Source organism: Urocitellus parryii, chromosome 3 (assembly GCF_045843805.1).
Source record: "Urocitellus parryii isolate mUroPar1 chromosome 3, mUroPar1.hap1, whole genome shotgun sequence".
NCBI lineage: Eukaryota > Metazoa > Chordata > Mammalia > Rodentia > Sciuridae > Urocitellus > Urocitellus parryii.
Genome location: NC_135533.1, coordinates 187,430,752 through 187,447,336, shown reverse-complemented (window position 1 = coordinate 187,447,336; position 16,585 = coordinate 187,430,752). Strand labels below are relative to the sequence as shown.

General features: G+C 36.8%; 1 protein-coding gene across 3 annotated transcripts in view; it reads right to left on the bottom strand.

Annotated features, from left to right (window-relative positions):
* Rbms3 (RNA binding motif single stranded interacting protein 3) overlaps positions 1–16,585 on the bottom strand; it is a 665,566-nt gene that overhangs the window by 101,850 nt on the left and 547,131 nt on the right. For all 3 annotated transcript variants that reach the window (XM_026406224.2, XM_077795653.1, XM_026406242.2), the window contains exons 8-9: positions 15,279–15,325; positions 2,140–2,236 (exon numbers count right to left, since the gene is read on the bottom strand). In XM_026406224.2, coding sequence (XP_026262009.1) covers positions 2,140–2,236; positions 15,279–15,325 — 144 coding nt within the window. The remainder of the gene's footprint in view (positions 1–2,139; positions 2,237–15,278; positions 15,326–16,585) is intronic.

Below are 16,585 nucleotides of genomic sequence, written 5' to 3'. Positions count from 1 at the left end.
GACTTTACAGCTAATTAACGCTCAAAACTAAGGATCAAAAGGAAATTCTTAGACCTGAGTAATTTGGTCCCTGAGACAATGAAATAAAGCAACTTCCCATTTCTCTGGCTGGCTTTGCTTTTAGTGTCCACATGGACGAGACTGGATCTTGAAGCATATTTGAGATTGGTATTGAAGATTCAAGACTTAGAAGGCCTCAGAGACTATTTTCAGGTCAATTCCCAGGGATACTCTGGGAAATAATCAAGGCAGCAAGAGTTAACTGCTAGACTTCCTCTTTTTCTGTCTTTGGTTGTGACTTTAAATCCTCAGGTGATCCCAATCTTAGAAAAATGTCCAAGGAGCAAAAGTGGTATTTAAAAAAAATGAAGAAATAAACCAGAAAATTGTGAGGAGTGCTTTGGGCTAAACCCAAGTTAAACAAGTTTGGAAATTCTTTTTTTTTTTTTTTTTCCTCTCTCTCTCATGGCAATTGGTATGGAGAATAGAAATGTGCATTTGAGCCAGCCAGCTCTTCTTAAAGGTATCATGTATCAGTCAAATGAGAAAGTCAGACTGTACAAGCTGACTGTCACATAGGAAACCATGAATATTTTGTTTTCCAATACATTCACACCAACAAAATTGCCAATTCACTTTACATTATGAAAACATAAAAGTGGTGAAAAGCCAAGAGTCAACAACATGGGAAATTGCTGTAATCTCTTTTTTTTGAAAGAAAAGAACTAGAGTTAAATTTCACGTATGAGCCCTCCCAAGTGAAGTGTCTTTTCTGTGCATTTTTTATTCATATCTCCAAAGTGCTCTACACTGTGTCTTAGTGGGTGGTCTTGGCTGAAGCAGAGACCAAGATTAGAAAAAAGAAAGCTCGCACACACATGCATGCACACACACGTGCACACACACACACACACACACACACACGCACAGACACACACGCTGGCCTGCAGGAAGAATAAAAACTGGATAGCACCTGCATATGGCCTCATGGGTCCCAAGGAAAGACAATTAAGAAATCAGCCTTTCTACGACCCCCTAATGTAATTCAAACAAAAGTCCATTCCATTCGCCCATGGGTATATTTCAAGAGTGTAGAAAAAGAGTGAAAATGATCTGCTTCAGGGGGAATCAGTGAAAGAAAAATGCACATAGTCTTAAGTTTGATGCTCTGATAGCTGGGACATCCTGAAATGAAGTATGCAGTGACTCAATAAGGTGAAACTTCACTGAATTAGTAGCAGTCAGCACCATGATAGTTTTACCCACTGTAAAATGTCCAACCCCACCATTTGCAAAACACAGAGAAGCATGTGCTGGTTCTCTCTTTCACAACTTTTTCAAAAAAGAAATACTTCCTAGATGTAGCATTTATAGGCATTTTCTAATCAGAATTAGAAGAGTTGTTTGAAGAATAACTAGGTAAAGAGGAGAAGGGAGTAATATCACATCTCTCAAAGGAATAAGGAATATTTTTTTTTTCAGGGAAAAGTATGACAATTTCAATCCACCTGTGCACTTGGAATGACTGGTCGCAACATTTGGTTTAAGACACATTGAGTCTCAGATTTTCTTGTGTTCCAACATGTGGAATCACGGAGATCCCTTTTGATCCCTCTGGAACTGAGAATGAAATATAAACAGGGAGCAGGAATCACTTTTACCACTTTGATAATTTTCCTTATTTGCGGGGGAAGTATGATTTAACCTCTAAATGTGTTGCTGTGACAAAATGAGATGACAATGGTGAAATATTCTAGAATAAGTGAAGGGATTGCTAGAAACGTGCTTTTCGGAAAGACACAATAGGGAACATGAACAACCAAAATAACAGACAACAAATAAAATAATTCCCCAGTGGTAAGAGAGCTGTACTAACAGTGGCTGGCAAGTTGCATAATCATAAAAACTCAGCAGGAAGAATGAAAAGCATGTTGGATTTTATTATTCAGTGAATTGATGCAAACCGGCCCTAGAAAGTAAAGACTAATTCATAACTTGAGCATCATCACACTAAGAGGAGACTATAGAATATGAGGACATTTTTTTTTTCGATTAATTCTAAATGTGCCCTTTTTGCCTCTACATAGTGAATTACTGGTAAGGAAGATCTCTCCTAAGGTGCAGGTGAATCAGACATACCTGGTATGTGGAGACAGGGGAAGCAGCAATGAATGGCGTGATAGATGTCTGTGGAATCATGCGGTTGGTTGCAATACTGTACGGTGAAGAATAAAATCTGCAAACAGAAAAAAAAAAAAAAGGAAGAAGAAGAAGAAGATTTCATGAAGCTGCTGAACGCCTGGCTACTGATCAATGCTACTGAGCACGTTTTAGAAAGACAAGCGTTCCACCCTCATGATTTTCCACCAACTCTTAATAGGAGCATCCAGGGGATTAACAGTATTGGATTCCACTAAGAGAAGTCAATCATTGAACAAAATGACTACTTCAAGTCATTATATAAAATTAGCTGCAAAAATCTCTCTCTAATGCCAGGTGAATATAACAGTAATTTAATCAACAAGATCAGAAAAGCCATGGTCATCGGTCATCATTCTTTAAAAAAAAAAAAAAAAGGGTCAGGCCATTCTAAAGCTCTGTGGGAGAAAGGCAAACGAAAACACCAAGTTTTGTGAAGATGGCTAATATACCAGCAGGAACTGTATCTATCTCTTTATTCAAGAAATAAGTATCAGTTCCTAGGAAGTTCTGGATATTTCAGTGCTAGACATTGTGCCCTCAGGCAGAGAATTCTTTCTCCACGAAAAGAGAAGAAAGAGGAAAATTAGTGTATAAAAATAGGAATATTTTCTGGATTCAATGAAGATGGAGAAAACTGGATCTATATGACAGACTCTTGGAGACTCTGGGGTCCTTCATAGAACAATTATAAAGTGATACTGAGCAAAATCAGGATTTCACATGCTACAAGTGGGATGATTCTTCTGGAGATCTAGTAATGAGTGGATCCTAGAAATAGAAATAAGTTGTATGCCCTTCTTTCTTCAGGATGTACCTTCGAATTCATGAGTTGCTCGATGTCAAATTCATCTGCAGAAATTTAAGTCATATATTCTCCTTCCTATCTCACTATAAGTGAACAAATAAAACCAGGTTTCCTGGGATGGAGTATTTCGCTGATGTAAGAATTGATAGAGAAAAATGAATATCAGGGATAAAGGAATCATTACTTGAATTTTACCATATGCCTATCAAAAATCAATTACTATGTTCACGTTTTAAAATTATTGAGACAAAGTCCTAATAAGCCTTAGTAGTCACTGATGTTTTTTCATAGAGAATTTCCTGGGTTACTTGAAAAGGAAGCATTTCCTGAGACTGCTTTTGAATGTAGACAAATGAAGAGTAAAGGTTGCCAGGATTCAAGGAGTAAATTCTTCAAGTAAGGACTAGGGGATGATTGTCTTAACTTTATTTTATCTAGTTCTTAACAAGAATTTTATGAGGCCATACACTTTTAATTCTAAAAAAAAAGTATAGCTGAAAAAAATTAGTCCATTCTACATTATATCATTTCTATCCAATAGACCCTTAAATTTATAGTTGTATGTTTAAAAAAAAATATTGGCTACATGTTTATTAGGATGGCAAAACAAAACAAAGCTGGGTGCTGACAAGGATGCAAAAAAAAGTAGAATTGTCATTCATTGCTCCTGGAAACACACAATAGTGCAGCCATTTTAGAAAACAGTTTGGCTGTTTCTTATAAAGTTAGCAGTACACACATCATAGGACTCAGGAATGCCACTCTTCTCAATAAAAAAATTCATGAAAATTTTTCTTTAAACAAAGAGATTAATGTGAATGTTTATAGAAGCTATGTTTATATTTGCCTGGAATTGGAAAGACCTTAAATGTCATTGAACTGAATTGATAAACTATGGTGTATTCATGCAATGAAATACTACTAGGGGATTAGAAAAACAATACGGTCACCCCGTGGTCTCATGTGTGATTGGTTCCAGGACCCACCACAAATACCAAAATGCAAGAATGCTGAAGTCCCATGTATAAAATGGGGTAATGTTTTCATTGATCCTGAGTACATTTCCTATATGCTTTGTGTCCCCTCTTAATTACTTATTACACCCAGTACGATGTAAATGCTATATAATTAGTTGCTATTCTGTATTATTTAGGAAATAATGTCAAGAAAAAAAGTCTGTGTATTTTTAATACACTCATATATTTTTTTCCCCAAATATTTTCTCTCTTAGTTGAATTAGTCGGTGTGGAATCCACAGACAGTAAGGGTCGAATGTAACGACTGGTACAGTCAAAATGATGACTCTAAAGCGAATTATGCTAACTAAAAGAAGTCAGACTCAAAGATTATATACCATATAATTTCCATTTATATTACAACATGAAAAGTCTAAACTATATTGACAGAAATAGTTGAATTGGGGTGGGAGAAGGGGTCTATTTGTTGTTGTTTTGTTTTTGGTACTGAGGATTGAACTCAGGGGCACTCAACCACTTAGCCACATCCCCAGCCTTATTTTGTATTTTATTTACAGACAGGGTCTCACTGAGTTGCTTAGTGCCTCGCCATTGCTGAGGCAGGCTTTGAACTTGTGATCCTCATGTCTCAGCCTCCTGAGCTGCTGGTATAACAGGCATGTGCCACAGCACCCAGCTAGAAGGGTCTAATTCTAAAGCAACAGGAGGTGATTTGAGAATGGGCTACAGCTGTACAATACCTTGATGGTTGTTGAGGTTACACAGTTGTGTAGGCTTGTCAAAATTATAGAATGATACACTGAAAAGGGTGAATATACTGAGTAAGTTATATGCAGTTGTCTCTTTTAAAAAGACAATTATTATTTAATAAAGCATCCATCGCTCCAATTTAAAAATATATTAAGCATTTTCTATGTGTATCGAAGATGGATAAGACTCTGAAATATCCCTAAGAGTTTCTCTTAAGAGTCACTCAAACTATACCTTGTTTCCACTCTCATCAGCCTAACAGCTCTCCAAAGGATTTTCATTGCAAAAAAAAAAAAAAAAAATTAAAATAAAATTTAAACTCCTTGTCCTGGCCAGTTCAACAGGGTACCTATTGCTTACCTCTCAGATATTTTCCTACCTCATTCCTATTTGGTCAAGGAGGATTCAACCCCACTGACTACCCCCCCCCATCTCCCTCAAGGCTACTCAACTTGTTATTCTTTCTCTCTAGAATGCTCACTTCCCCAAACTCCCTAACACTGCCTCTTTTTCATCTTTGGGCTCACTCCACTGTTTCTTCTTTAGAGAGACCTGTAGGTGATGGAGCAATGGCTGCTTGTTCCCCAGCTCCTTTTTATTATGTATTTAATGTCTTCTTTGTATCTATGTGAAGTCATAATTTCCAAAAATTTATTTACATATGTTATGGATTGAATGTTTGAGCCTCATCCTCACTCAAATTCTTAATGTGGAAGTCCTAACTGCTAGTGCAGTTGTATTTGAGGAAGATCTGGAAGGAACTATTTAGAATTAAATGAGGTCATAAGGTTGGGACCCAGATTGGATAATATTAATGTTCTTAATAAAAAGAGACAGTAAAGAGCTTACTGTTTACATGCTTTGGGAAAAAGCCATTTGAGGATACAGTCCACAAGTTGGGAAGAGAGCTCTCACTAAAACCTAACCGCCAGGGAGCTTGATCTTGAACTTGTAGCATTCAGAATTTGTGAGAGGGCAAATTTCTGTTGTTTCTGTTGTTTAAAACACCCACTCAATACTCTTTCTCAATGCATCCCAGACTGGAAAATGCAATGTCTTTATCAATGATTTCTCTCTTTAGAATGTCAGCTCAAATAGCAGATGCTTTATAACTATTGAATATTGAATGAATGAACACATGCAGAGCAGCTTGGGGGATTAAATAGTGATTATGGTACAGGATGGCCAATGCCCAGAGGACAGAAACAGAAAAAAATGGGTCCCTGAAGCCAGGTAGGAAGCTAAGAGATAAGAGCCCAGAGAACACAGTCCAGCATTGCATACTCTGTTTTCTATGCATACAAAGACAACAGTAACTAGACAAAAGTCCTTTTCTATGAAAAACATGGTTTGCATTTAATAACCCCCTTTAGGTCTTACTTTTGACAGGTCTTATCTATGAGGCAGTAAACAGAAAGACTGGTCCAGGGATCATGAAGACGTGACAGGCTCCCAAGACCACTCAAACAACAGTCATTCTCTTACACCACGTAGTAGTTTAACTTCCTGTAGAAATTCAAGTTTAACCTCTTATACCGACAGAGAAAATCATGCATCGCATTTTAGCATGGCTGGTCTATTTTATAAAATGTACCAATTGGAGTATTAAAAATGAAAGCAATAAAAATTGGATTGACAGGAAGAGTTTACAGGAAATTCCATGGGGAAAACTGAGAGCAGAAACATAAAGAAACCAGCCAAGTAAAGTGATACTAACAAAAGGAACCCTTGGGGGAAAATTTAATGCATTTTTGTTCTATCTGTGCTAATCCTATCCATCAAATGAGAATGATATTTCATACTTCCTAGCAAGTTCCAATACTGCCACTCAAGTCAGAGTCATTTAGAAGGGAAAATGTACTGGGAAGAACAGACTGAGCACAGCATACTATCTTGATCCTCTAATTCTGGTATCTGAAAATAAGCTCTTCTCAAGCCCAAACACAAACCAGATGAATTTACAGAAAGCCCTTGCTTAAACCAGGACAGGAGGGACTACTAGTGTGTCTGAGGCTTAAAGGTGCTATATCTAAAGAAAATACACAGAAACTCAAAGGGAGAACTGTAGAATGTGCTTTCCAATCTCTTAGCTTTTTCCTATTCCCTGTCATGTGTCCATATCACAGTCTGAAAATACTTTCTATATAAGAGGCATCACCTCAAAAAAAAAAAATTAGAACATCCCAATAAACCTTCAGGCAGAAGTGACATGTTATTGGGGACCAGGAAAGAGAAAATTGACAAAACGTTTTAGCCATAATAATAGATTGAAGGTAGTTCCAAACATGTGCCCTTATGCTTTTATATTTGTTAATCCATGCATTCTACCTTGCAAAATCCTGTTACAGAAAACTGAGAATGCACTGCTCAACACATTTTCCTGAAATCAGTTTACTCTCTTAAGAGAGATTTCTATGACAAGATTCACATAATACTATGAATGTAACAAGGACCCCTTTTATATTCAGCCTTGAACTTCTAAGCCAGAGGGGATTTTTCCCTCCAAGGGACATTTGACAGTGTTTGGAGACACTTGCCACAATCTGGAGAGTGGATGCTAGTGGCATGTGCTGTGGAGAGGTCCGGGATGTTGCTACTCCTTGCAACATGTAGGAAAGCTCTCACAGCAAGATGATCTGGTCCAAAATGTGAATAGTGTTGAGATCCAGGAAACTGGACTTTGGCATAAGGGCTAGTTTCCTCTGGAGAGGTTTCACACAAACAAAATACTAAATGCCAAAGTGACTAAGAGAAGTTAACTAACCATGAATTCTAAGATGGCCCTTGAAAACTTAATATTTCTTTTCTTTTTAAAAATATCTTTTTTTAGATGTTATGAACCTTTATTTTATTCATTTAGTTGTATGTGGTGCTGAGAATCAAACCCAGGGCCTCACACATGCTAGGCAAGTGCTCTTACCACTGAGCCACAACCCCAGCCCCTGAAAACTTAATATTTCTAGTGAATGTGAAAAGTTCCATGGTAATCTGGCAGTAAAGGCAGGGAGCCTCTGTAAGTCCAGAAAATGCAAGTGTAGGTCACTAATAGGATATTATTTTGCCTACAGAAAAGTCATCTTCGGGGGATTTGGCAGTCAGTAGTAATATGGTGAAATCTTATTTCACTGATAATAAAAACAACACGAATGTATCAATAACCCCAGGGAAGGATATTTTTTTTCTTGTAGAAAAAAACTATAAAATCCTATTTACACACTGAAATAAACAGCACAGGCTTGTGTTTCATGTCTGCAGGCTATATTGTTAGAGTCAGAACAGTGAATGCTACCCTCAGGGTAACACAAGAGCATAAGATTAATAAGTTATTGGTCATTTTTATTGTAATGCCAACGTATCCTTCACATTAGATTTCTTTCCTGGTATAATAAGATAAGGCTTCTGTATCACTTAATATCAAGTGTTCATATAAAACAGCTGGCAAACCAATGTTATAGAAAATATTCTTTTTATATCTCCCCCAAGAATACATTTTATTTAAATAAAACAATCCAAGAGGGTCTCACACAGCATCTCTCAGTGAAAAGGGCACAGGAATGATGAGATTTTGAATATGGGAGGGATTGTTCCCCGCCTCCTATGTTCATATTTGAAAGTGATGGAATTTCATATTGAACTGCTAAAAAAGCAATAGGGCAAGAGTAATAACAAATTATAGAGTTATGCTAGAGAGCTTTGAAAGAAGGACAGGAATTTTTATTCTTGCAAGTTACCCTATTGGAAAAAGTATGCAGCTTTTTTTTTTTTTCCTTTTCTATAGTGACTCAGATACTTCTTCACTCTAACCTCCAAAGCCTTAGACAGAAGTGACATTGAACTAATTCTTTTAAACGTGGTAATTGGATAGATTCAGGCAGATGACAGAACCAACATTTTCCGCTGACTAAATGCAAACAGCATGGATTTACCATGGTCCAGTGACAAAATGTTTGTTCTTCATTAGGTAACAATCAAGCTAAATGTGAGAGTCTTTATTTCAGTTTCTTTGCTCTATTAATGTGGACGTGTTGGGACTCAGAACATTTAAATCGGTACACAGTGTGAGGTTCCAGCTGCAACCTAGCTACATATTGGCTTATGATTCTCAGAAAGGCCTGTGGCAGCATGTAGTTAGAGGACACTACAAGATTATAAAATATGTCCTTCAACAAGGACTTCTGTAAGAGGACAAACTCATGTTAGTACTCATCCTGAAGCCGCTCAATGAATGCCTCATTGGAACACAAATCCCTATCCTCTGTGTCCAATGGAACTAATTTGCCTCATTTAAAAATATATAAAAAGGTTAACAGTGAAAAATATTTCCCTTCTGCCTCTATTTCCCAGTACTCCTTTGGCTCTTAGCACAAAATGATTACTACCCTTTCTTGTATCCTCTTGCAAAATATTTCATATATATATATATATATATATATATATATAAAAACAAACATGAATATGTACATAAATCTCTTAGTACTTTGTGTTTTGCTTTCTATATCACATTAGAATTGTGTACATATCCTTTGTAATTAGTGTGAAAAATTTGTTTCTCAAAATGTATCACAAAAATAATTTTCAATGGTACAACAGATAGCAATTTTTTTAAAAGATTTGTTGAGCTCAACTGAATCAACATTAAATAATCCTTAATAGTACTAACCAGATTGGAGTGAGTTGCAACTGTGTCTTTGGGTCCCATCCTCTGGTCTGCCCATGGTATAGAACTAGCTTCTTCCCCACAGTATTACATATTAAGTCTTTTTATTTTCTGTCTCTCTGTTATTTTTGAGTTGGGTTTGACTGATAGATGGAATACAGCCGGGTGAATAGGGAATAGCACACTTTATTCTAGACGTTTATTTTACACATTCCTTGGTGTGCTGAGTAGTTATCTAAATCAGCTTCTATACCTCTATGAAGTGCCAGCGTTAACCTAAGGGACAGTATGTAGAGAAAATATTTGCAGCTATTTTGACATCTTAGGTGTGTAGAAATGGTTGTTCTGCCAGTGCAAATGTTACCATGTGAGCCAATAAAAACCAGAGATGAGCACAATATTTTAAAAAAATTATCTCTATTAAAAAGAATCAAATGAATAATATTGCTTAGCTATCATCTCTCTATTTCTTTCAGTTTCACCGTAGTATATAAAATTTCTATCATATCATCAAATAATACAGTGGATAGTCTAATGCTTTCAAAATTCCATTCTCAACCCAGGACATGAGAAACTCGGGGGCACTTTTCTTGGGTGACACTAGATGTTGTATTTACAGAGAATCAGGTTAAGATATCATATGCGAGCAGTTTGGGTTGGGGCAGGGGTTTCCCTGATGCCAACTCTCTAAAACAAGCAGGTATCACCAGGGTTCCCTTTTTTTTTTGTACCAGGGATTGAACTCAGGGGCACTCAACCACTGAGTCACATCCCCACCCCCTTTTTTTATAAATCTTTTATTTAGAGTCAGTGTCTCACTGAGTTGCATAGGGTCTTGCTACCTTGCCGAGGCTGGCTGTGAATTCCTGATCCTCCTGCCTCAGCGTCCGGAGCTGCTGGGAGTACAGGCGTGTACCGCCACACCTGGCCAGACTTTCCACTTCTGATTCGGCATTCCCAATGCTGGGTTAAACAGTTTATTCAACTTTATTTATTTTTTAATTATTATTGTTCCTGGCATTAAACCCAGGGGTGCTTAAATATAGAGCAACACCCTCAGCCTTTTATTTTATATTTATTTTGAGACAGGGTCTCACTAAATTGCTTAAGTCCTCCCTAAGTTGCAGAGGCTGGCTTTGAACTTGGAACTCTCCTGCCTTAGCCTCCCAAATGACTGGGATTATAGGCATGCAACACCGTGCCCAGTTTAAAAACTGTCTACTCAAAAGAACAAGACATAGTGAACTTCATCAATGAGTTAATAGTCCAGCAGGGATGCAAACACGTGTGTATTCAATAGCTATGTGAAGAAAAGGCTAATTGTGACATATATTGTGGGATTGCCACAGAATGCAACAATCTCATCAGTATTTACAATGCTGATTATGTTACACCACATCAATTTCCTTTAATCCTCACACAGTCTTATGAAAGGATGTTAGCACTGTCATCTCCACCTCATAGAGAAGGAAACTGAAGTACAGTTTGTGGTCTCATATTTGGAAAATGACAGAACTTGAATGTACTTCAGGGTAGCTGGTTCTGAATTCTATTCTCTGAACCATTGCTTATACTATTTCTCTGATGACCAATTGTATAATAGCTGTGCCTAGTATCATTTGATGATGTCCCTGAAATGAATACTTTTTAAAAACGTGTGTGTGGTGGGGGTAATTAGTGGGTGTCACCATGTCTGAACTCAGGGAGAGAAAATTTCTTAAGTAACAACACCCAGAGTGCACTGTGATGTTCTGAGAACCACAGTTCAGCTGCAGTAACCCATGTCTGGAATTCCTTTTGGGATACCTGGGGGATTCTGAATTTTGTTCTCTGGTTAGTAAATGTTACTCAGAACTTCAAATCAGGTAGATAGGTGATTCCTGTGATTACGTTGACTTTTACAAATTATTCAATATATGGTGTATATACACAATGGAGTTTTACTCAGTCAAAAAGAAGAAAGAAATTGTCATTTGCAGGAAAATGGGTGGAACTGAAGAGAATCATGTTATATGAAATATGCCAGATTCAGAAAGTCAAGGATCATGTGTTTTCTCTTGGATGTGGAAGCTAAAGAGAAAAAAAAAGGAAATAAGGCGGGGATTTTGTGAAAATAGAAGGGAGACCAATAGAATAAAGAAAGAGGACTAGGAAGAAAAAGGGGGAAGTACTGGAGAATGAAATTGATCAAATTATGTTATGTGCATATATGCATTTATCATAATAGATCCCATTTTTGTAAAATTGTAACACATCAATCAATAATCTTTAAAAAACAAAAATTTTAAAAAGCAACAGGAAAATCATTTGGAGAAGCTATATTAGAGGCGGGTAAATGACAATGTAGTACAGGTATATAATGGTGATTTGATTAATTCCCCCAGTGGCAGGAGGGAAGGCTGAGACGATGATATAGTTTAGATATAGAAAGAACAAAATCTAATGAAAAATTTGATCATGGCGAATGTAGAAGAACCCAAAAGAAAGAATCCACACTATAATCTGGACTTGATAGCCTAAGTGACTTTTAGAGTGAATTTTTTAAACAGGAAAGATAATTTGATAAGTGTTCTCCACTTAAATTTGTGTGGTTTGTATCCTGAAGTGTTGATGAAGATCATGATCTCAGTTGGGACATGCAAAGACACGTGTAAACAGCGGTAGGGCTCTGAAGCTTTATGAACTAAACTGTGAGGTCTTTAGTTCCTAAAAACAAGTTAAAAAAAAAAAAACAGCAGGTAGAAGGGGAAGAATCAGAAGAGGAGATAGAAGGCAGTAAAATGAGGAGCATGAAGAAATAGCAAAGAGTGGATCCAAGAGAAGAGTTTCAAAACAGTATAAATGGTGAATTTAAAAAAAAATCAAATGTATACGATGTTAAATATGTAAGTGGACTAAAAACTGTAGTTACAACTGTCAAATTTGGAGATCCCTGGGGACACCAACAAGAGAAGTTCCTGTGAGGAGTTTTGGTCTAAAATTCACATTTCAACAGGCTGAATCAGAAAAGACTAAGGATGACAGTTGTGTAGAATACTAAAGATGTTTATCAGGAAAGAGAAGGTCTGGTTGCTATACAGAGGGTCCTGCCAGTGGAAAGGATTATTTTGTTTCTAACATCTATGTAGGCGGGGGAAATTAAAGTGTATAATGTACAGATTAAAAGTAATATTTTATGGGCAGCAATGTGTTAAAAAGGGAGACTGATTCATGGAATAAAGTTCTTTATTTTATGAGATTAGATAAAAATCAATAATTTGGGTTGATGTGGTGGCACATATCTATAATCCCAGCTACTCAGGAGGCTGAGGCAGGAGGATCACAAATTGGAGGCCAACCTTGGCAACTTAGTGAGATCATGTCTCAAAAGAAAAGACTAAAAGGGCTGAAGGTGTAGCTCAGTGGTGGAGCACTTGCCTATCATGTGTAAAGCCCTGGTTTAATACCCGGTTACACAATAAATAAATGAATAAATAAATAAATGAATGAATGAATGAATGAATGAATGAATGAAGGAGGGTACTTTTAGCATCAAAGGTTTGTTCTTGAGTAAACTATTCATCATTGAGACTATTCAAGTGGGAGTAGGAGAGGGCATTTGATAGACTATATCAAATACCATTGCTTCTGTATAGCTTTACATTTATCCTAATTGTCAAGGGCATCAGATTCTCCTTAGAATAAGAGACTTGCATTTGACTCCCAGCTCTTCCTCAGACTGAATGGCCTCATTTACTTATTGTAAAATGGGAATGTTAGTACTCACCAAAGGAGTTATCATTAGTTCATGAAATAAACCATTCAAAGTGTGTTTGTGTGTGCTTTTAGATTTTGCTTCAGAATCAGCCAGCAATAGAGTGCATTCTAGAGATAACTGAAAGTTACATGGAAAACAGATGACATTTGTGAGTTAGTATTAATTACAGTGTATGTGACAATGATATTGTCATTGTGGTATAATGTCTGTAATTTTGAAGATGTGTATTGAATAATTTAGGGGTGAAGTTGGTTATGATGTCTAAATTTTGCTTTGATATGGTCCAGCAAAAATATCTATTGATCTAAATAGTGATTAACACAATTGTAATTAAATAATTAAGTGTATAATTAAGTATAAAAATAAGTTATCCTATTTCTATCTTTAACAACATAAACTCTATGATACGAGGACTAGGTACATCTAGGTCACTGTGCATCTCTAATCCCTGACATAGTCTTGGTAAATAGGTAGACTCACATTTGCATAAGATATATACACACATACAAATATGTAGGTATGAATACATACACACGTGGTGTATATATATGAAACACTGTAAAACATTAGCACTTGCTAATGAGTGGGCATACAGGTGTTTATGTATGCCCATTTATGTTTCTCTGTATGTGTACCCATTTTCAAAATAAATTACTTACTCTAACAATATGCATTCATTTAACTCTCAAATCAGATATATCCATTTGAATCAATGGCCCCACTGAATTAAAAATATCAAGTAATTTGTAAATAGTGTATGTTCAGTAAATGTCACTCCTTCTGTTATAGCACCTATATTCTATTACTGTCACTTAGCACACTATGCCTAATTTCATAGCTTTTGAATTAACTATTATGTCTCAGCTATGCAACTTAATTCTAGAGGACTTTCTTGGCTGGGTCTTTACTTTTCTCAACTCACTAAGTCTAAAGTGCTTTTGTGTGTGTGTGTGGGGGGGGTGGCGGGGGTAAGTAAATATGCTTGTTGGCTAAATAAATGGATATCTTTAAGCTTCACTCCTGGAGGGAAGTTTTCATCAACAAGAGGACAAAGGCCCAAACTTATACCCTTGTTTATTACCAGCGGTTAACTCTTGACGGAAGGTGGACTACAAAGTTCTTGCAGGAGGATGTCTTCTCTAATACTGTGATCTTTAACATCTATAGGACATAGCACTGTGCCTGGTAGACTCCCTGGATGTTTGTTGAATGGATGAATAAATGACTGGCGGAATGAATGAGTGTAAGAGTAAGAGATAATTATTTAAACACTCAACATCTTAATGATTTCATTAGAGGTCACTGACCAAATAGAAAAATGGGATTTAACTCCTTCTCTTTTTTGATCTTCAATGAGGCCTTCATCACAATTGATTCTTTAATAAGACTGAAAGAAATGGGGGAAATCCAACATAAAAGGCTGTGAAAATACAATAAGCAACCAACCAAAGAATGATTATTGTTGATTATAAGATAGTCAAAGCAGAGAGAAAGCAAGAGGAGGTGAGAAAAGAGTTCCAACTAAAGATACTCTGAATCCAAGGAATTGTAGAGAGGCCAGACCATGTCGATGAACAGTCTTATTTTTCAGAGGGGGAACTTAAAGCTAACTAAGAGGCTAATTAAACTGAAGAATGAGGACACAATCACCTGAGTTACTACCCTGACTTCTGTCTATGACCATTACCCAGACTACCAGAAGGAAAGAGAAAAAAAGCATTATTGATGTAGGAATTAACCCCAGGCACACACTTGAAATTATTGAAAGCTAATTTCTATAGTGATTATCAGAGGCTTCACTCTTCTCCTAGAGAAACACAGATAATTCTCACTGTATCTATACTTCCCTCTTCACATCCAGTTCTTCGCTGTTTCTCATGACTGGGGGCAGTGGTGGGAGGAGAAGTTTAAAAAAAAAAGAAAGAGAAGGGCTATCTGTAAACAGAGGAATTGTGCAAATAGAGATCAGAATCACGTGTGGGAATAAAAATTATTCCAATGTTAAAAAAAACAGTCTGGTTTAAATAACTGACACAAAAAGAAAACATATTTGACCCTTTTTTTTCTTTGGTACTCACTCAGACTTCAAGCTAGCAATTAAGACAGAGAAAATATATATGGTCTACTTACCCGTTCTGTATGGCGGCTGTGGGGTCATAGGTCAGAGCCATGCCAGCCTGCACATGGGGGGAGAGGGGAGGAAACAAGTCTCAGTATTTTTATTAGAACACCCAGAACATTCAGTTCAAAGATTTCTATCTTTACTTTTCATGATTTGTGTTTATTTTCTCCTATATATTACTTCACACTTACTGCCCAAACTAGCACAAACCAGACTCCCACCAGTGATATAGATAATATATCCAGACAAACCAAGGTGCATTGGAACTTGGATGATTTCCATTTCTACTTCATAAACCATCCGCTGTCTAATTTGGTATCCTTATAATTTCTCACTAGTGTCAAGAGCAGCTCTTGTGGGTTTCATGGCTAGCACGAAAAAAGTAAGAATGAATCCTGTAGTCTGGATAAAAATAAAAGAGACTTAAAATGCATTCAACCTGGTAGAAGAAACTTAGGAAATATTTATTTTAAAATAGATCCCATGCAGGGAATGAATGACAAAGCGCTTGTCATATGGATTTCTAGTACCTGTTCTATCAAGTATGGTAGGAAAGGGAGATTATTTACATATGACGGAAATTTTAGGCCACATGGCTAATAACGAGGTAGTTTGGTTCTGTTTCTAAGAATAAGGCCACCTCTGAAAAGCTACGCTTCTGTAACCTGCCATGTTTTCAGAAAAGAATACAAGCTTGAGGATTGCTGGTTCATAGCCTGCCATGTCCCTGCCTGTACAGCATCATATTTGATCCTCACAACCCCCATGAAGTAGGCAGGAACATGATTTTCTCCATTTTATTGATGAACACACTGAAGCTGGGAAAGATCAAGCCTCTTGCTCAGGGTCACAAATTTGAAGGCAAAATCAGATTTTAACCCAAGTCTTCCAATGTAGGCCACTTTTCACTCTTCTGCTACGACACTGGCCTAGGGTTGGAAAGTGGCCAGAGGATCCATCAGGGAGAACCTTCTCTGTGGCTATCGGAACACATCACCTTTGGTTTACCAGGGTGGGCAGTATGGTTATCACCTGTGTGTAGGAATAAAATGTAAAATGCAACTTAAGACTGCCCAGGTTGTCTTCAGGGAGGATTTCTTTTTCTCTTTTGAAAATTGAAAAGTGAATTATATCAACATCAATTTCTAGGCTTTGATATTGTACTGTAATTACACAGGATGTAACCACTGGGAGAAATGAGGTAAAGTATATACAGGGCTACCCTGTAATTTTTTTTGTTTGTTTTTTACAACTTTCTGTCAATCTGTAGTTACTTCAAAATAAAAACGCTAAGAAAAAAGTGAATGAGATTGGA